Here is a 22,584-nt window from a genome sequence, read left to right as displayed (position 1 = left end):
AGATAATATGGCCTATCACATGCATTCATGACTGGCAGTTTTATTGCTAACTAATGTGAATTATTACTTGGTATTGCTTTTAATTAATTAAAAGTGTTTTCTACTATTAAAAAATTTCTATGTTTAGATAAGAATTGAGAAATATTTGAAAGTATACCCATGAGGAAGTGGACTCATTTTTGAAAAAGTATTCCAAAATGTTACTTTATTGCGTATCTGAAATAGAATTTGATGATTTTTTTTTTCATTAAGTGAAAGATTGGCAAGAGAGTGAAATTAGTACCAAGAAGAATTTTGTTCTTGTAAGAGGTAAGCTTTATAAGAATCTGTTTTTTGAAAGGTTTTCAAATATGTGATGATTTTCCTCCTCAGAAAAAGATGTTAACAGAACAGATCGAACAAACAAGTTTTATGAAGGCCAAGATAATCCAGGGTTGATTTTGCTTCATGACATTTTGATGACCTACTGTATGTATGATTTTGATTTAGGTAAGTTCTCTGACATCCTAATTTAGAAAGATTTATGTATATTTATCTTAGAATTTAAATTTATGAACCTATTAGATGTATGTAACAGCTCTGTGGGCTAGTTTCTGTAGAGATTGTTCTACTGGACTGGAAACTTAGAAGGCTGTGATTCCCAAATTGTGCACTGAAGAGCATGGGGTTGTCACAGCATACTTGTGGGACAATGTGGGATATTTTAAATTTTTGAGAGAGATCGTGAACTCTGTAGGGTACTGCTGTAAGTCCTAGCTAAAGTAGTTCAGAGTTTCAACATTAGATGGTCACATTCCTCCTGATGAAGTTAGTTTTGCAAAGCAGAGCTTCAGGCCTTGCTGTGTGATTCAGCAAGTACTGTGTGAAAATAGATGAGGGACAGGAAATGGGAATGGTGGTTTCCAATTGGATTCCAAGGTTTGAGAAATAGTGTAGTATCCAACAGGTGCTGAGTTCTTAGGACATAAATAGATATTAAGTTGTTTGGATCTAACTACTTAATAAGTGGAAGTGTTAGTTATTTTCTTGAGCTGAGGAGTGCTTTGGAAAAAAATTACTAAGATGTTAAGAAGTCTGTGAATTGAGAAAGTTTGGGAACTTTTATTTGGAAAACTTACCTACTTTGTGAAGGAAAATACTGATGTGATGTCTTGGGCAAGCCATGCAGATAATTATCTAGGCCATGTAGAACTTCACTCTCTTTTCTTGATAACTGTGTTTCCTACCAAGAATGGGTTAGAAAGACAGGCTGAGAGGGGCAGTTGCAGCTTGCATGGGGAAGGGATGATAAGAGTAGAAAATATAAGGAATCAATATTTTAAGGGATAAGAGAACTTGAGTTGTTTCTTTAAAGGACGAACAGATTCTCTAAGCAAGTAAGTAAGCATAAGTAATGGATAAGTTTCTGAGTTATCTACCATGTGAGTAACTTCCAAGTAGAGAATGGTGGAAATAGATGGTTTCCAGATTATTTTAGTAGAGCTTGAAAAGGTTTTGGAAAAGGTAATTAGATATTTAGTGTATTAAACCCAAGTGAGCCTTGAATTGTGGTACATTTTCTTCACTGTTTTTGTCTATGTAAATTCCTCTTGGCTTCTTTTATATGTTAGGGGAAGATGTAAACTCTTTGTGGATCTTGAGGCATCAGCCTCTTTGGTGAAGGTAAATGGAAAAACACAGATTTATCTTTAAAATGTAAAATTTAGTCCTATCTGTCACCTCAAATAATGAGCCTCAAATTGGATCATTGAAAACCTATTGGTAGAGTAGTGCTTTTCAGGTTAGAGAATGCTGTCATACTTGATTTTGACTCTCATAGCAGCCTTTCAAAGAAGTGGGGAAATCATTCCAATTTTATAAGGTTATATTGATTCAGAGAGTGACTCAAGGTTGTACAAGTAGTAAATATTGGACTGGAGTAGAGACCCAGGTCTTTATTTTCAGGCTGGCATTTTCACCTCTATACATCCACCACACTGACCCATTGCCATTTTACTGTAGGGAATAGGACCATTGTCTTAGGGAATGGAGGCATTGCCCTCTACTGTCAGATGATAATTTTGAGATAGGAATTCATGCATATTCGTAGGAGTTCCTGAATGCTCAGTTTTTTCAGGGCGTAGTCCAGCTAACTGTATAAATTACTGTCTTCATTTGTCTCTATTAATCCCTCGTTCTTTCTGGGCAAGTACCTAAGTTATCTGAAACATAGTCAAGGTTCCTGTTAAGAACTCTGGCCTTGTGAGAAGTCAGTGTAGTTTTCATAAAGCAGTGGGCCAAATTTCTTGCCTTTTACTCATGGCGAAGTAACCTGGGCTGTTGTAAATTTACTCTTGTAAGTAATTCTGTCATATTGAGTTGTTTGGCTTCATAGACCATACAGATGAGGTATAGGTATATTTACATTGAATACAACGTCATGAATAGTGAGGAAGGAGACAAAAATTACCAAAAGCAGACAGAAGAACTCAAGGAAGAATAATTTTTCGTTAGTGCAAAGACACTACACTTAGGATGTTTCTTGGGAGATATCTTTTTTAATGGTGTATGTACATGATGATGATCCTAAATAACCAATAAAACATTAAATTATATTTGAAATACCATATGTAAGAAGGCAGAGAGTGTCTAAAAAAAATGATTTCCACCTCCTCTAATATTTTTTATTTGATACTCTAAGGGCTGAGGTTCAGTTAACCTGGAAATTGACCTATATGTAGGTGATTTTTTTCTTTGCAGTGTAAGAAAGTGTGTGCTAGGATAAGGAGTTCATTTCTCATGCCCACCCCCCTCTGAAAGAAATTTGCTGTGGAGATAATTTTAGAGAACTACTTGCGAAATTGTAGTAGTGCTGATTAAGATGTGCATCAGTCAGCACTACTGCAGGATCTTAGTGTCACTGAATGCTAATTTAAACAGCTTTAATCTTTCTTTAATTAAAAGGAATTTGTACATTAATTCCACCCCCGCAACTCATGACATACCCCAAAGAACATCATGTATAAAATAAAATAGATTAAAAGCAACTAGAGTATGAAGATAAATTTGACTACTTGCTTCAGCTAAGACTTGTATAAGAAATATGGTAGTGATCTCATATGACAGCTGAAGACTTAAATGATTAAATAAACTTCTTAGAAATTGTCATTCATTATAACTTTATAATAAAGCACTTTTTTTTCTTTCTTTTTTTTTTTCCAACGTTTTTTTATTTATTTTTGGGACAGAGAGAGACAGAGCATGAACGGGGGAGGGGCAGAGAGAGAGGGAGACACAGAATCGGAAACAGGCTCCAGGCTCCGAGCCATCAGCCCAGAGCCTGACGCAGGGCTCGAACTCACAGACCACGAGATCGTGACCTGGCTGAAGTCGGACGCTTAACCGACTGCACCACCCAGGCGCCCAAAGCACTTTTTTTTTCTAGACGAGACGTACTTGGTAAATCTTTTGAATAGCACACTTTGAAATATTTTTATTATAGACTGTATACAGTCAGACCCAATGAAGTACTCTTTTGCACTTTGCTGAATTCAGATCAAATTTCTTTCATACTCTAATTGGCTTAGCATTAAAAAAAAATTTTTTTTTAAATGTTTATTTACTTTTGAGAGAGAGAGAGAGAGAGAGAGAGAGAGAGTGCTAGTTGGGGAGGGACAGAGAGAGAGGGAGACAAATAATCAGAAGCAGGCTCCAGGCTCTGAGCGGTCAGCACAGAGCCTGACGTGGGGCTCGAACCCACAGACCGTGAGATCACGACCTGAGCCGAAATCAGAGGCTTAACCAACTGAGCCACCTGGGCACCCCTGGTTTAGCCTTTATGTTGGTCATTGCTTTCACTGTGTCAGTGCCATCTAGAGAAGTTCTGATGATAACAACAATTTAGTCTTCCTTCTAACCCACTTACTCTTTTTTAAAAGTGTTTTTATTAGGGTTCTGCAGGGAAACAGAACCATTAAGATTCTGTATGTTTATGTATGTTTTGTGTTTATATATATATATATTCTTGTATATTTTAACATATATATCCAGAGAGAGAAAGAAAAGAAAAAGATTTCTTCTGAGGTGATTTCTTCTGAGGTGTAGGCTCACACGATTCTAGAGACTGAGAAGTCCCACAGTCTGCTGTCTGCAAGCTGGAGACCCAGGAAAGCCTGAGAGCAGGAGAGCCAGTGGTGCAGATGCCAGTTCAGGTCTGCAGGCATGAGAGCCAGGAGCTTTAAAAGGCAGGAGAAGATCACTGTCCCAATTCAAGTAGCTACTGCGAGAGCACATTCCACCTTCCTCCATCTTTTTGTTCTGCTCAGGCTCTCCATGGACTGAATGGTGTCCGCCCACAGTGGGGGGCAGGGCAGGGGCGGGCATCTGTTTTCATCAGTTCACCAATTCAGATGCTAATCTTTTCTGGAAACACTTTCAGGACGATCACAGAAATAATGTTTAACCAGGCATCTGAGTGTCCTGAGGCCCACCCAAGTTGAGAGATAAAGCTAATCATCACAAGGGTGCAGGATTTTTAAAAAGCCTGTGATAAACTTGTAGAAATACTTACATTTAGATATCATAGCATATGCCAATTTTCCCTGGCACTTTTCTCCAAATATTTTGGTAACTTTGTTGTCTGGTAGTGTAATCGGATGCCCACCATGGCAACCCAAGTGTTCTTTCGTGCTAATGCGAGTAGAGCCATACTTTTCCACAGGGTATCATGTAGACCTAGGTTGATAGGAACATAGGAGTAGATGATAGGGCAAGGCTCAGAGCAGATAGAGATAGTAGAGATAGTAAGGTGATCCCGAAGTGATCTGAGTTGTCTCTCTGTTATATCTCTGATCAGAAGTTTTCTCAAGAGACTCTGGCCTATATGCTTCCTGAAGTCCTTTGTTAAAGTTTTATTCCAAAATAAGGAAGAGAGGTGTAGAATTGTATATCATTTCTAGCAGAAGTACCCTCTTCCCTTTTAAAATATATACTTTTAATGGCTTCAGTGCACATAGATTTTTGTGAATGGTAAGAATGTAAGCTTTGGACTTGCACATGAAAGACTATATTTTCCATGACTTCAAGCTACTATTAGAAAAAAATCTCTAAGTAACTTTAACAGATGTACCAAAGTTACCAAAGTTGAATGATAATCTGTATGTAAAAAGGTTTCATATGAACTTTTGTCCCTTTGTTGGTTCAAGAATGTGTCTTAAATCTGAAATCAATTGTAAAACAGTTAAGAAAATTGAGAGTTTTATAAGGTGGAACTAAAAAGTAAGCTTGACACATTGAGGTGAGAAGCAAAACCAAGACTTTTAAAGTGAGGGGCCTGATTGTTTACAGTTTTTCTTTTTTTTTTTTTTAATTTTTTTTTTTTTCAACGTTTATTTATTTTTGGGACAGAGAGAGACAGAGCATGAACGGGGGAGGGGCAGAGAGAGAGGGAGACACAGAATCAGAAATAGGCTCCAGGCTCCGAGCCATCAGCCCAGAGCCTGACGCGGGGCTCGAACTCACGGACCACGAGATCGTGACCTGGCTGAAGTTGGACGCTTCAACGACTGCGCCACCCAGGCGCCCCTACAGTTTTTCTTTTTAATCAAGGGCTGTAATTGTCATGACTGAGAATTATAACAACATCCAGAGAAAGGTAGTCAGAGTGGTAGTTTCAGGTACAAAGTATTGATTGGATTACACCCAGTTGCTAGCATTGGTTGTGCATAGAATAACAAGAAGAGAAAGGCAAGAAGAACATAGATAGGGCTATTTAAAAGAAATACATAATTTTGTACTTCTTTTGGTTTAGATTACCAGTGATCTGGTGGCTAAAGCAGTTGGGCCCTTTTTAAAAGTTCTTATTTTATTTGGCTTGTTCATCGCCATTAGGGGCTGTTGACTCTTGGCCCCTGAAATGTTTCCCCCCCTTGACTTTTACAACACCTTTTTCATTTGTTTTTTTTCCCCCTTACTTCTGACTGGTCCTTCTCAAATGTCCTTTGAATATATACACTTACATTTGATGTTCTATGGGTTTTTTCTCACCTTTCCTGTTTTATCATAGTAATTTTGCACATTAATTTTTAATGTTTGTTTATTTTTGAGAGAGAGAGAGAGTGTGAGCGGCAGAGGGGCAGAGAGAGAGGGAGACACAGAATCTGAAGCAGGTTCCGGGCTCCACGCCATCAGCACAGAGCCCAATGCAGGGCTCGAACTAACGAACCGTGAGATCATGACCTGAGCCAGAGTCAGATGCACAACCGACTGAGTCACCCAGGCGCCCCCCTTAATTTTTAATAATATTACCCTCTCTTGATAGTGATGACCACACTGAAGACATAAAATAGCAGCTATATATCTGCTTGGCATCTCAGTCTATGACAACTCATCTTTCTTACCTGATTGCTAGACTTCCTCCTCGTTTGTTTTCTTTTCTCAGTAGACGTCAATATCTACCAGTTTCTGAAACCAAAGAAAAGATGAAATTTTAGATGAAATTGTAATGATATGCACAGAAGAATTACATAAAGCTTAGGTTTTCAGAGACATGATTGTTTTTTGTTTGTTTTTTCTATTCTTAGGGTATGTTCAGGGAATGAGTGACTTACTTTCCCCTCTTTTATATGTGATGGAAAATGAAGTGGATGCCTTTTGGTGCTTTGCTTCTTATATGGACCAAATGGTAAGAACAGGGGCTCCTTCCTTTAATCAAACTAATTTTGAAAAATTTAGTTCTATAATCTTACATAAGATTGATGTTTATATTTTAGCCAGTTATGGTGGAAGTTAAAAATTGCTCTATGTTGTTTGTTTCTTTTTTCTTGTTTTAAAATGTATTTATTTTTGAGAGACTGAGGGAGAGTGGGGGAGGGGCAGAGAGAGGGAGACAAGAGACAGAGAATCCCAAGCAGGCTCTGCACTGTCAGTGCACGAAAGAAAAACCCACAAACAGTGAGATCATGACCTGAGCCAAAATCAGGAGTCAGACGCTTAACCAACTGACTGAACCACCCAGGCACCCCTGTTTGTTTCTTTTTTAAATAGCCTTTTCAAGGGACTTGAAAATATTGACATTGTTTTTAATACAAGAAGTAGATAGTAAGTGCCTGTAGCACAAGGGTAATCAGGATTTAATATCAGTAAATGCTTGTGTTCTGCAGAAGAGCTATGAGTCATTATAGAATATTGATGAAGTAGATGAATTCAGTTCTTGTGAAGTAGTTGAACTTTCATATCATCTGTTTCAGAGATAAAGCTTAGTCATGCCAAGTAATATCCTTACTTTTTGTGAACATTTTTGGATTTTGTCATTATAGTAACTGATTTTTCTTCTAGATCTCTGTTTGAACTATTTGTAATGGTGACACTTTCTTAGTAATTCATTGTTATTTTCTCAGAAGCATGTGATTATTAGAGTTGAACTATGTTTATATATACATATTACAAAGAACATTTTATCTATTGTCACTGATATATCTTGGAGACAGAATTCTGGGACAATAGCACAGAGTATTAACAGGGAAATAAAATAGAACAGTCTTCTCAAGTAATCTATTAGAAAGAAAAAAAAAAATAGAAGAGGGCTAAGAGGAGATAAAGGCATATGAAATCCAAAGACCTGACTACATAAGTCACTGTACTGTTTCAGAGTAAAACTAATATACTTGCCGCTGGACCTTGAGGTTGGGTATTCAAATGGCTTGCTAGCAAGGGGATAAAGATATTGAATATATAATCATATAAAATGTTTCCTTGTAACATAAGGTTTAACTCAGTTTCTAGGATACGAATGTGGGATTTAGAAATAGTACCCTTCTCTTTTTTCCTTAGTCTATTCTTCCTCTCTTGGGAATTAGCTTGCCAATTTTTCTTTGCCCTTTCAGTTTTTCCCACTTTTCCCTGTTTCTTTAAGTCTCTTATCCATGGTTCCAACTCAACCTCACTTCTTCTACTTTTCCAAACACATATTTGCTAAGATTTGATACTTAAAAATACCTTTTACTATTAAGTTAATAAGTATTTCGAACTGCATAGTCATGACCATGAATTAAAGTTTTGGATTATTTGGAACGATTATTAATTGCAGTAATCTGCTAATATCATAGTTTGTCTTCCTTACCTTTTTGATTGATTTGATTTTACCTGCTTTCTTAGTTCCAATTACTCTCAAGTGCTCTAGAAACCTGAGGCATTTGTTATAAAGGTCTGTACAACTGATACTAATTGTATAAAAACTGTTGTCTGCCTTTCTTGTGTTTTTGTTGTTTATCCTCTTTTCACTAGAGCTAGTATGTTCCTTGATAAAAGTCTCATGTCTTTGTTTAACTAGTTCTCTGGTATGCTTCCAGAATTTTCCTAATGCCAACATGAGGTTTTTGTGCAACAGATTTTTGTAGAATAAACACATGAAGATTTCCCCAGTGCTTAGTTTAGACACTTTAGAATTAACATGAACATACTGACTGCAATTTGATTTTTACAGTAATAGTTTCCATAAAATTGAGCCAATATTGACATGTGCAAAAAATGGACTTATGATGCCATATATATACATACATGCATGCATACATACATACTTGTGCATGTATTTAGGTCTCAAATGTAAATGAACATCTGTAATATACACTTTACGGTCTATTTGTCATTTTTGTGTATGAAGGTTCAAATTCTTCTTTTTCATAGTAAATGTTTCTGTGTTTGCCTTTTCCATTGAGAATGGTCTGGGGATTTTTCTAGTCTTTATTCTAAAAAAAATCTCTTAATATATTGTCTACTAACATTTTTTTCATATTTGAATAAAAGGGTAACATGTTGCAATCAAAATAATCTGCATGATTATTTTTTACTGCATTGCTGTTGGTTTGGTGTCCTTAAACCCATACTGTTATTTGACTCCTTTTTGTTTTACAGCTTTATTTCATGTAAGTTTTTATTTCTTTTGTGATGACTGAACCTGGTGTCCATAGATTTACTCTTGTTATATTTACTCACATCTAATGTAGGGATAGTCATAGACTGTATTTATTATAGAAATATTATAGAAAGATTAGCAAAATGATCTAATGAACTTTCTTATACCCACCCATTCATTTTGCTGAATAATTTAGTTCCTCCCTTCCTTCTCCTCACCTCCCTCCTCATATATATACACACATGTGTATATATACATATACACGAATATATATGAGCATGTATATATATGAATATACATGTGTATGTATATATGCATGCATATTTATTTACAGATGCAATTGAAGCCATTTGTATATCCATTGTTGATCTAATTTTCCCTTCTCCAGGAGTAGCTACTTTTCCAAAGTTGTCTTCTGTCATTTTGGGAGCACTTCTTTTTATAGCAGAGTATGCCATGTTGGTACTCCCAAAACAACTCTAGCCTTTGGCTGTCATAATAAAAAATGATGCTGTTAATCAGAGAGTTAATTTTGCCTTTCGCTTACAGCGCTCTGTGGTAAATGTGAAGGAATGATATCCCAAAGGCTTGTGTCAATCTAGTAAACTGGTTCCTTAAGGCATAAAAGAAAAATCAGTTTTTTGAGAATCAGTAGCCTTAATTTTTTTTTTTAAGCTAAGAGTGATGCTGTGTCTCCAAACTAAAAAAGAAGTTGAGGGAAGAGATGTTGTCCTTAGGGTTTTTATAAGCATTAGGACAGTAGGTTACCGTAGAGGAGTTGGCGGCACATAGATAAAAGGGATCAGAATGATCTAAGGAACCTTCCTGTTATTTTGGTCTCATTATCCACCTCCCAACACTTGGGTAAAGTTTTGGTAGGGAGTTTACTCAACTCTGCAGATTATTTAAAGTATGTAAAGTAAACCATAACTGTTCTTAAACTTTGTGATTTCAGGACCCCTTTGCACTCTTAAATATTATTGAGGACTCTGAACATTTCTTTATGTAGGTTATATCTCTTGATGTTTATCATGAAAAATTAATATTGAGAAATATATAAATATTTATTAATTATTTAAAAATAACAAACCTTTATACCATAACACCTATAACCTTTTTTTAATGAAAAGCAACTTTTCCAAATGGAAACAATTTACTGAGAAGAGGGATTGTTTTCCATTTTCCATTTTCTTCAGTGTCTACTTTAATGGAAGACAGCTGGATTTTCTTACCTGCTCCTGTATTCATTCTATTGCAGTGTCACTCCTTATATAGCCCTTCATACTTGGGGGAGAATTTATTTTTTTTATTTAAAAAAAAAAATTTTTTTTTTCAACGTTTATTTATTTTTGGGACAGAGAGAGACAGGGCATGAACGGGGGAGGGGCAGAGAGAGAGGGAGACACAGAATCGGAAACAGGCTCCAGGCTCTGAGCCATCAGCCCAGAGCCCGACGCGGGGCTCGAACTCACGGACTGCGAGATCGTGACCTGGCTGAAGTCGGACGCTTAACCGACTGCGCCACCCAGGCGCCCCGTGAATTTAAAGTGCAAAATGCATATAATATTTTGGAATTGTCATGCAAATGATTTTGACTTCACAGATTCCCTAGTGTCATCAAATTTAAGAAATAATTCTTTAAAATGAAGTATATGTTAAAGCTAAAATTAATTTTATTTTATATGGCAATTTGAAGAAATATTTACCAGTGGAAGTGATTTGATAAAAGTTTATTTCGCAAGTGTGTATTTCTTTCACCAAGTTTCTTATTTGATGTAAGAAGTGTATCCATCTGTAGCTCTGCGTTCTTCTTTAAGTCAAATGAATAGAGGAAAACAAGTAATCCTTAGTTTGACTCCAAGGATTTTCTTCCCTCCTTTTTAATGTTGCTTTAGCTTTTCAATTTGTTGTGATTTTTTTTTTAATATAACCAGTGTGGTATAACTCCAGCATTTGTCCTTAGACTCTTGCTTTATCTATCAGTGATTTTGTACTATAGAATATGTATTCAGTATTACTTATGTGGTAACATTTATTTCCCTTTAAAGCATCAAAATTTTGAAGAACAAATGCAAGGCATGAAGACCCAACTAATTCAACTCAGTACCTTACTTCGATTGTTGGATAGTGGATTTTGCAGTTACTTAGGTAAGTTTGGTTAATCAAATTATACACCCAGCAAGTTGTAGGGTAATATACAGAGAGAAAAAGTGTAAAGAACTGTCTGAAAGCCCCATATACTCTGTCACTGTTGCCTGAGTTCCTCTGAGAAATCAAAGTGTGGTACCAAACTATCTTTCTATAATTATGCCTTAAAACAGTTTATTCATAAAATGAATTATTACTATTTTATGGTTTTCTTTTAAACAAATTTGAATAATCGTTTCTTTGAATTAGTAAAGGCAATTAAATTTATAGAACTTCTCATAGCTTAAGCTGTGTAGAAATATTTGAGTTTGAAATAGGTCACTGTATTCTGAGATAATTAACATAAGAGTAAGCCATATATGTTTTTTTTCTTCTGTATAGAATCTCAGGACTCTGGATACCTTTATTTTTGCTTCAGATGGCTTTTAATCAGATTTAAAAGGGAATTTAGTTTTCTAGATATTCTTCGATTATGGGAGGTAAGTTCTTAAATTATTTTACAAATGTAATATTTATTATGGAAAATACTTTATTGTTCTATAGAGTATAAATGAATTATAATAGTCTAACTGAAATTTCTAAAGGAAGTATGTAATAAGTATAGTATAAATATGGTTTTTGTGGTCTCTCCTTAAAATTTTATGATCTTAAATTGACTATCTGGTCTTTGGAGCATTTTTCTATAAATCACAATCCTCATGAAGTTTCTGGGCCACTAGGTTTCCCAGAACAAGTTCTCTAGACCATTTATATTTGTGTTCTTTCCTTGGGAGGCTTGACTTTATGTGAGACTCTGTGCATTCTGGGATAGGTTTGTATAGAGTTCAAGGAAGTTTTGACAGGCCAGTCTGTTGAGATAGCACTTTGTAGTGTGAAGTATTGGGAGGGAGCTGACTTGTATTTGGCTTTTTAAAAGAAATTTTAGTTAGAGAAAAATATTAATAATGTAATAAACATCTCATGAATCTATGACCATTTAATTTCTTTATTTCATTTATTTGAAATTGTTTTTTTTTAATTATGAAATTTATTGTCAAATTGGTTTCCATACAACACCCAGTGCTTATCCCAACAGGTGCCCTCAATACCCATCACCCACCCACCTGTCCCTCCCACCCCCCATAAACCCTCAGTTTGTTCTTAGTGTTTAGGAGTCTCTTATGTTTTGGCTCCCTCCCTCTCTAACCAGTTTTTTTTTCTTCCCCTCCCCCATGGTCTTGTGTTAAGTTTCTCAGGATCCACATAGGAGTGAAAACATATGGAATCTATCCTTCTCTGTATGACTTATTTCACTTAGCATAACACTCTCCAGTTCCATCCATGTTGCTACAAAAGGCCATATTTCCTTCTTTCTCATTGCTCAATGTCGCTCCTCATCAGGGAAATGCAAATCAAAACCACACTCAGATAATCACCTCACACCAGTCAGAGTGGCTAAAATGAACAAAACAGGAGACTATAGATGCTGGAGAGGATGTGGAGAAACGGGAACCCTCTTGCACTGTTGGTGGGAATGCAAACTGGTGCAGCCACTCTGGAAAACAGTGTGGAGGTTCCTCAAAAAATTAAAAATAGACCTACCCTATGACCCAGCAGTAGCACTGCTAGGAATTTACCCAAGGGATACAGGAGTACTGATGCATAGGGGCACTTGTATCCCAATGTTTATAGCAGCACTCTCAGCAATAGCTAAATTATGGAAAGAGCCTAAATGTCCATCAACTGATGAATGGTTAATGACCATTTAATTTCTACCTGATAGATATTTTGCTTGTTTGTGCAACAGCGTTGCAATGACATCATATTTAACACTAAAGCAAGTATCTTAATATTCAAATTTTCATGGATACCTCCGAATATGTCCTTAGAATAAATTTCAAGACACCTCTGAATCAAAGAGTAGTCAGTTTTTAAGGCTGTTGATAGATTTTGCCAATTGCTCTCAAGAAGAGGTGAGAGGTCTTTATTTTTTAGAATGTGCACAGCAAAGATAGGAAAGAAAGGTCACATTTAATCACTGACAGTCAGTGTTAATGGGCTGTTGTTAATGGATCAGTGTGCTTTTAAAATAGAATATTGGTGTAATGACTAATTGCTACCTTATCTTCATAAAGATTAGGGATTACAGAAACTCTCCTAAGGAAGGAATGGGGGAAATAATTCATTTGGATAATAAATAGACTTCTATATAGTGGAACTCCTGTGCCCTCTGAGGTTTTTACAGCTGGAGACTGGCTCCTGTACTGTCAGCTACCATTAGAGAAGGTGATGTGCTGACAGAGGATCATTGCTTTGTATAGGATAACTTCCTTTGTTTGAAATTAGAAGTAAAACTCACCTGTTCTTTACCTGGAATCATACTTAATTTAATGAAAATTTATTTTTTGAGGGTTGTCATGAAATTTAATCTTAATGGTTTGATAGTAAGCAAAAAAACACAATAATCATCACATCCTAATTTTCCAGTAAATACATTGTACTTTTCAAAAATGTATTTATTGTTTGTTTCTTTGTGTGGTTTTTTGGTTTGTTTTGGGGGGGTTTATGTTTTACATTTTATTTGAGGGGCGCCTGGGTGGCTCATTTGGTTAAGCGTCTGACTTCGGCTCAGGTCATGATCTTGTGGTTTGTGTGTTTGAGCCCGTGTTGGGTTCTGTGCTGACAGCTTGCTCAGAGCCTGGAGCCTGTTCCAGATTTTGTCTCTGCTCCTCCCCTGCTCACACTCTGTCTCTGTCTCTCTCAAAAATAATATTAAAAAAAATTTTTTTTTAATTTTATTTGGGAAGTTGTGTGCGAGCAGGGGAGAGGGACAGATGGGGAGACTGAGAGAGAATCTCAAACAGGCTCCACACTCAGCCTGGAGCCCAATGTGGGGCTTGATCCCACAACCCTGGGATCATGACCTGAGCCAAAATCAAGAGTTAGACACTCAACCGACTGAGCCACCCAGGCACCCCTCTTTATTTTTAAATTGGAGTATAGTTGACATAAAGTATATTAGTTTAGTGTACAACATAGCGATTCAGCATTTACATACATCACAAAATGCTCTCCATGATAAATATAGTTACCATCTGTCACCATACAAATTTATGACAGTACTATTGACTATATATATGTGTGTGTGTATATATATATATATATATACACATATATGCACACATATATATACGTATACATATATATACACCCTATTGTTGTACCGGAATTTTGTACCTCTTAATCCCCTTCCCCTGTTTTGCCCATCCACCCATCCCCTTTCTCCCTTTGACAACCACCAGTTTGTTTTCTGTATGGAATCATATTTTAAAGTTTATCGATTTGATTAAATAAATGTCTCAACTTCTTTTTTAAAAGATGAATTGAGAATATTATTACAATATAGCTAGAATAATCCTCAATCTGTTTACCAAATAAATTGAACTTTTAATGAAAACTTTGAGGTTAATTGCACTGTAATTAAACTTTCAAAAATTGGATTCACTCTGAAAATTATTCACCTTGAAAAGAAGTAAAACATTTCAGGTATTCTTTATGTGTGTCTTTTAATTTTTCCAGGTAAGATATTATTATGTAGGTTAACAGGAGGAAATTAAGGCCTTAAATTTGAGGTCATTATCTCTGTTTAGTACATGCAGCTATTGACCAAATGTTTTATACATTTGGGTATAAATTTTGGGTAGTTGATTCAGTTTTTGTCACAGTCATGGATATTCTGTGTTATGTAATATAATGTACAGCTGTCTCTGGGTGGTTTTGATTCCATGCACTATTTAGCTGAATTTTACCATCTAGGATATAGCGCCCCCCCCCCCCCCGCCTTTGAGACAGAAGATGATTTAAAAGTGAGAAACTGAAGGCACAGAGAAATACTGAAAATGCCTCTAACCTTTATACCTTACTTATGATACAGCTTCTTAATTAATAACATTTATCATTTAGGTCAGGCTCAGTGATTTGCTAATTGTAGTTACTTAAAGTGCCACCATTTGGAATTCATCATATTCACATAGTGTTGAACTTGATGTTAGTTATTATGTAGGTAAAGCTAAGATTTCACTTCCCTACTCCTCACTTCCTAACTAGAAAAACAGTGGCCTACCCCATCTAGGCACCTTCTGCTTTGCATAGAAGTCATTTAGAGTTCAGCATTGTTTCTGGGAGGAAAATATCTTAGAATTGAAATAGTTTACTAAATAGTTCTATTTTTTATAGGTAATGTGGACTGAACTGCCATGTAAAAATTTCCATCTTCTTCTCTGTTGTGCTATTCTGGAATCAGAAAAGCAGCAAATAATGGAAAAGCATTATGGCTTTAATGAAATACTTAAGGTAGTTATTCCTTTAATTTAGATTTTAATATTTTGGCTTTTTCTTCTGTTTGGTGGTACTGATACACAAAACATTTCCTTGGAGCTTTATTGAATCCCTTGAGTTAAAACTTAAATTATATCAATAACACTTAGTACTAGGACTGACTCTCTGAGAATGACAGTTTGTTGAATACATATTGGGCAGTTATTTTAACCTGGCTAATTTGGAAGAAAAATAAATTTAACAGATGCTTTTTTATGTAGTTTAGTTTTTTAAAAAAATAATTGTCTTTTGCTTAGAACTTTGAGATGGTAGACTTGGGACAACTGTTGGATTTAATGTTCCATAAGCTTATTAGCTATTCTTTAACTTTAAAACTGAAAGATATATTGAATCTCTTGGATATTTGTAGTATGTGAATATTTTTATTTTACAGATTTTATCTGTAGTGAAATATAACTGGTAATAAATTGTTTATATAGAATATAATAGTGCTTTTAGTTTCAATTATTTTATTTTATGGATTCATTTTAGCATATCAATGAATTGTCCATGAAAATTGATGTGGAAGATATACTATGCAAGGCAGAAGCAATTTCTCTACAGATGGTAAAATGCAAGGTATACAGTGTTTTAAATAATTGTAAGATTTTTTTGTTTGTATGTTTTTGGTGGTCAACAAATTTTTCTTTATAGATGTAAGATAAAGACAGTTTTAGCAGGTTGAAGGCAGACACCAAGCATTGGCTAGCATTTTGTTTACCATTATGGAGTTACAGCACTTAATTGAAAACAGTTGATTAATTACGCTAGATAAGAAACATCGTACAGCAAAATGGCAAAAATAATGAAAACATTTCTGCAACAACTAAAGGGGGCTGTAGAATTGAAGTATTGATGTGTTATCCAGTAGAATTAGTGAATACAGACTAGGACCTCATATTAAATGTGGTATCCCCAAATAAAGACAGATGCTAATCAGAAATAATTAAATGGGTGGTATTTAGTCTATATCCTTACATTTGTATCAGTGAAGCTCTCAGATATTTCTAAAAACAAGGCAAATTTGATATGATCTAACTTTGAACTAAATCATTCTATTCTGATGTGTTTTGGCTTTCGTATTTTTATGAGAGTTCCTGTTTGGTCTTTGTGTCATTTGTTCACGGTTCCAAATACTTATGGTTCACTTCTACCAGCATTTATTTGATAGCTGTTCTGTTCAAAATATGTGAGTGAGACACTTCTTTAAGGAACCTTGGGTATTAAGGGAGAAAGATAGTGTAAATAAGATTTCAGTTGATATCTAAGATACTATAGTAACAAGGAGAATGAAATAAATTCAAAATATTAGAAAACATTTGTGTTTTGTGGGAGTGGTAGGATGGGGTGGAGAGTGACTAATTCAGAATAGAACATCAGGGAACCACTTAAGAAAAAACTGGTTAGAATTTCATCTGAAGAAGGAAGCTGTGAGAAGATACGTAACAATTACACTGTTAGAATAATTATTCAGATTCTGGAATCAGTGTAGTCTTAAGTCCAAATGTTATTTTGTGATTACTTTTCCTCTACAGTGAATGATGGTTTTGTGTTTGATTTTGCACATTCAGGAATTGCCACAAGCAGTTTGTGAGATCTTGGGGCTTCAGGACAGTGAAGTTGCAACACCAGATTCAGACACCGGTGAAGATGAGAGCGTTGCCATGACTAGTTGTCCTGCATCTACATTTCAGAGTGATGCCTTGCCCGTACTTGCTACCAGTGGAGCCATAGATGACAACACAACACAGATATCAGTGTCCCCAAATGTTAGCAGATTAACACCTGCATGATCATTCTTCTTAATTTTTGAAGAGACACTTGGTTGCGACCTTTTTCAAGTACTTGAAAGGAGGAAATTTAAAATCTTGGTGTTGATCATGCTTTAAGGTTTATGGAAAGAAAGTGTACTGATGTTCTTGCATTAAAGCTTTACAAAGATTTAAACTAATTATTTTTGTAGTTACTTCTACCAAATAGCCTTTCCTTTTCAATAACATTCCTTAGTATTTTTATAGCCAAGTACATTTTATTTTCTTGCTGATGAACTGGAATTGGATAAATATTACAAGTGGATGAGTTGGAAATTATGCACTTTGAAAAACATTCACTTTGTTTACTCTAAGTTTAGTGGGTTTTGGAATTGATTAAATTAAATCTTAGGCTTCTCTATAGCATTCTAAGCTGAGAAGTAGATTGTGTTACGCAAGTGATGAAATAAAAGAATTTGTTTTTCTCTATTGTTTACAACAGTACTCAGCTTAAATATTTATGCTGGTTGAATGTGATTTAAATTGGATATTTTCATCAATGCAATTTAATGTGTAGATAAAAAGCTATTTCAACCATAATAAGTGGATTGGCAGTATATTTTTTACATTGAACTTTTCTTCACTTGTATATAAAGACTATATAATAAGTACTTATTTATGAGTATAAGAAAGGATAGGCATATTTTCTTTAACTGAATAAACTTGACTATTGATTTATATAACCTGATTTGACGAAAGTAATACATAGCTTCAGTATGATAACTTTTTCAGAACTATTTTCTTAACCAAACATTTATTTCATGAGACTACATTCAACACTGTACCTTGTGTAATTTTAAAATTAATTGCTTGTAACCTCACTTTACTAATGTGTTTATTATCTTTCCTAATGCATTAACTGATTAATCAGGTCTTTAAATTTTTATAAAATGCTCTTTGCAGAAAGCTTATGTCAAAAATTTCAATATACTATCACGAGTCTCAAAAAATACTTTTTTGTATATGAACGAAGCTGTTGTTTTTACCATGCAGTGTTGCATGATTTTAAGTTATGTGGAATTAACATAACTGATTCCGTTTTAATTGTAATTTGTTAACTCCTGTACATATCATTAAATAAATTTGAAGTTGAAGTAGTGTTTTCAGTTAAATTACACTTAGAAGCAGTCTGCTAGTTCTTCACTGGAAGAATAAAAAAATCCAAGCTGGTCCCCAGGACATTTCCTATTTTTATGTGATTGAAACAATCTTTGGAATAAGTTATGGACATGAGAAAGAAACATGACCCCTTTTATAACTGAAAATGAATTTTCATCAGCATGGACTTGGGCATAGTGCTGTCTTGGAGGATATAGTTGTCTGACTTGGGAAAGCCACTTCCTGCAATTGATGTTAATAATGTAAAATAAAAGTTATGCAGTTCTGAAATGGTCCAGTAGATAGATTTCCATCCCCCCCCTCCAAAAAAAAAACGTAGGGAACCAAATGAACTTTTTTCCTACTTGAGTATTAACTGACAATCATGACAGGAGAATCATTAGATTTTAGTTTTTAATATCATATGTGTGTTATCTTTCATCAGTTAATAATGAGTAAGTCTATTTAGAAAAAAAAAAAAAAGTAAACTGATTAGAAACTCGGCCTCTTCAGCCTTTCATTTCCTGCTGTTCAGGAAATTGCTTAGAACATCTTGATGTCCGTCTTGTTCTTCCTGGATAGGGGTTTTGAGAGGTTTTTTCCCCCACTATGTAATGCAATATCTACTTCGGAGTTAAAAAAAAATCTTAGCACATTTAATAAGTTGAACTTCTGTCAAGTTTTATTATAAAACTACTTGTTAAAACATTTTTACTAAACAGTCTGAATTTCTGTATAGCTCATTTTTAAATAATAATACAGCATAGTGTTAGATAAAGTCTTAATGAGAGCCATAAAACCCACTTAGGAAATGCTATATAAACTTGAGCTATTGAGATTGTTAAAATAGTTCAGGTAAATTGGTTAGATTGACGTCTTAAAGATTTATTTCAGTTTTCATAAGATGTTCCTTTTGTACCCTGATAATATGTAAAATATTAATACATATTATCTGGTATTTAAAGTTGTTAAAATTTAATTTCTGATTTAACTATAAAAAGTATTTTCAATTCTGATATGAGAGTCTGTGGGAGGCCTTTTTGAATTTAAGAACATCCCTATTTTGATTGTCTCGTGTCTAGGATTCTTCGTCTCTTCGTATGCTAGGAACTTTAGTCTTGGTGTTGACTAAAAAGCTTAGATAAGGAAAAGCTGAACCTGACATTTCCAAGGGTTTTTATGGATGCCAATGAAAACTTACGGGAAATTCATATATGTCCATTATTAAAGATAATTTGTATAAAGTAACCGAGAATGTTTATTGAAGAACCTAGAACTTTACCTGACTTTTGTGTTACTGTAACCAGGCAACATCCTTCTAGCTTGGATTTCTTTACTTGGGGCTTTCAGATGTATGAATCTTTTACTGTATTTGAAGTCTTGTGTGCATATTTTTGGGGACAAGTCACATAGTTTCGCAAAGTGTCTCATTTTCTCCAGGCATCCAGGTGGTTCCTGAACCTCCCTGAAGTTAGAGAACTGCCATTATATATTTCATAGGTTAAAATTTTGACTTACGGTCTAGTAGACAAGTCTGTGAGTTTTAAAATAGTTTCTTGATGATAAGGTGGATTTGCCCTAGTTTGGGCCACCATTTTTAGTAAAAAGTGTGACAGTCATCATGGCCTATTCTATGTAGTTTTCCCCCTCCGTTTTACATTTTGAAGATAAATTTCCAGTGTAACTTTTAAAAACGTTTTTATTTTAATTTGTTTTGAGAGAGAGTGAGAAGTGGAGGGGCAGAGAGAAAGGGAGACAGAATCCCAAGCAGGCTCCATGCTCTCAGCACACAGCCCGATGTGGGCTTGAACTCAGAAACCGTGAGATCATGACTTGAGCTGAAATCAGGAGTTAGATGCTTAACCAACCAAGCCACCCAGGCACTCCCAGCGTTACTTTATTCCTAAACATGAAACAGGATTAAATTTGAAGTGAATATGAGAGGTTTCCATCAGTATCTAGTGTCATTACCTGATACTAAACATCAGTACTTTTAATGTGAATACATTGTCATTTGAACGTTGCAATGTATGTGGCCTGCTCTCCTCTTGGGTTCTTATATGAGGATTTTAAGTTGTAGATTTTTGAGTATTGTTCTGATTACAAATCTCTTTCTCACTGTTTTGGAAATAGATTCCTATTTTTTAGGTTATCCATCTTGACATAGGGAAAAACATTGTGTTGCCCTTTGATGCAAAGGTGGGGTGGGGTGGGGTAAGGCAATTTGGACTGGACATACTTCTGTAACTCTTTTTAGATATCCAAAGTGCTTTTATTTTAGCCTGTGGGAAATTATACTGTTTACAAATTCACTGTAAAGAAAAGCTGATTATAACCAGAGTCTCTTTTTCTAATAACTGTCAGGAATCAGAAATACCATATTTGCCTAAAGTTATAATTGGAATGTTAGAATAACAGGGAGTCAGCTATTTAATATGCTTCTCCTCAAATATCTATATGGTATATTGCTTCTCATATATCTATGTGCAAAAGAAGATAGAGTGAAAAGAACATTCCAATAGGCTTAGCTGTGATCAATGAGCAGTCCCATTTCTGATTCAGCTTTTTTAATTAAGAAGACTTATTAACCCTCAGAGATGGGCTTTTGCTGGGACTGTCAATAAATAGATGTTTCCAACACCACACTAGTCTGGGGGCACCAAACCCAATGGGTTAGCAGACTGCTTTAAAAACACAAATAGGGCTGTTTCTAGATTGGTTTAGATACTGTATGTCCTGATTGTACAAGGGACTAGAATCTCTTCATGGGTGTCACAGGCTCACTTTGTAAACCAAATTGCTCTCCAGTGGAGAAGCATCAAGGTACTTCTGAGTGCTCAGCAATTACACTGCATGCTGCTGTCACTGTTGGGCACAACTATGCAGGATACACCCAAAGGAAGTTTAGGGCACTTGCTTTTTGTTAGCTGAGTCAAGTGTTAAGTGAGCCAAATGGAGTATTTGCTGACTAGGAGGTCATTAGCAGTTAACAGCATCTAACCCAAATAGGCAATGTGAAGATCAAATTGTTAAGTTTTCTGAGTGAAATTGTTTAAGTACTTTTACTTTTTGTACTCTTAATAGACATGCTATTATAAACACATAGGTGTTCCTATATCCTCTTCCTCCCAAAAAGACAAAATTCAAGATACATTCCTTTGCACATATTAGGTTGTAAAGAAGTTAAGTCTAAAAACTGAATTTTGTTAAATTGCCCAATTTAAATTCAACTTCTGAGTAACTTTGGGACAAATACTTTGTTTTGGTTTACAGAGCTTTTAAGGAGTCTAGAAAAGGCTAATGGACTTCCCAAAGAAGGGGAAGCCCAGTCTTATGGTTCTCACTAGCTTCTTTCACATCCTGTTACTTGGTTTTCCAAATTAGCCTTTATGCTTTCTGTTTAGTATGTATGACTCATGCCAAAGTTTTACTGATTGGTGAGGATAGAGGGGAACAGAATCTCTTTCCTTGACATTTCATACCTAAGAAGGGTGACAAGCCCTAGTTTCATAAACTGAAACTTACAGAATGGGTGGGTTAGCCTTGGCCTAGGCACATTTTTTTTTCTTTTTCTTTTTTAAATGTTTATTTTTGACAGAGAGAGAGAGAGAGACAGAGCATGAGTGGGGGAGGGGCAGAGAGAGAGGGAGACAGAATCCGAAGCAGGCTCCATGCTCTGAACTGTCAGCACAGAGCCCTACGCGGGGCTTGAACTCACGGACCGCGAGATCATGACCTGAGCCGAAGGCGGACGCTCAACCGACTGAGCCACCCAGGCGCCCCGGCACATCTTTTCTTAATTATGAGCTGATGGCCAACAGATTGAATTCGGGTGACAGGATCTTGGGGCCATTACAGCCTCAACAGGATCCTTTTCCTAATCTATTCCCTTGGTCCTAACTTACAGTGGACTCATTCCAGACATGAGAGAGAACTCATTCCTTCTCCTCCTTCTCCTCCTCCTCCTTTCTTCTTTCTTCTTTCTTCTTCTTCTTCTTCTTCTTCTTCTTCTTCTTCTTCTTCTTCTCCTTCTCCTTCTCCTTCTCCTTCTTCTGAGAGAGAGCACGAGCAGGGGAGGGGCAGAGAGAGAGGGAGAGAGAATTCCAAGCCGGACACGTGCTGTCAGCATAAAGCCTGATGCAGGGTTCGAACCCATGTGTGTGTACACACACACACACAGTACATTTTCTTTACCCATATACATATATACACACCACATCTTTACCCATTCATCAGTGGATGGACACTTGGGCTGTTTCCATAGCTTGGCTATTGTAAATA

The 22,584-nt window shown here is 35.6% G+C and overlaps 1 protein-coding gene across 4 annotated transcripts in view; it reads left to right on the top strand.

Moving 5' to 3' along the window:
* TBC1D15 (TBC1 domain family member 15) overlaps positions 1-18,299 on the top strand; it is a 75,254-nt gene extending 56,955 nt beyond the window's left edge. For all 4 annotated transcript variants that reach the window (XM_040491412.1, XM_040491413.1, XM_040491415.1 and 1 more), the window contains 7 exons: positions 373-489; positions 6,561-6,661; positions 10,939-11,038; positions 11,420-11,517; positions 15,254-15,370; positions 15,887-15,973; positions 16,966-18,299. In XM_040491412.1, coding sequence (XP_040347346.1) covers positions 373-489; positions 6,561-6,661; positions 10,939-11,038; positions 11,420-11,517; positions 15,254-15,370; positions 15,887-15,973; positions 16,966-17,187 — 842 coding nt within the window. In that variant the 3' untranslated portion in view covers positions 17,188-18,299. The remainder of the gene's footprint in view (positions 1-372; positions 490-6,560; positions 6,662-10,938; positions 11,039-11,419; positions 11,518-15,253; positions 15,371-15,886; positions 15,974-16,965) is intronic.
* Positions 18,300-22,584: the final 4,285 nt, after the last annotated feature.

Source organism: Herpailurus yagouaroundi, unplaced genomic scaffold, assembly GCF_014898765.1.
Source record: "Herpailurus yagouaroundi ecotype Mexico unplaced genomic scaffold, PumYag 182, whole genome shotgun sequence".
Taxonomy (NCBI): Eukaryota; Metazoa; Chordata; class Mammalia; order Carnivora; family Felidae; genus Herpailurus; species Herpailurus yagouaroundi.
Note: the sequence above shows the minus strand (reverse complement) of the source record. Positions and strands in the feature narration are given on the sequence as shown.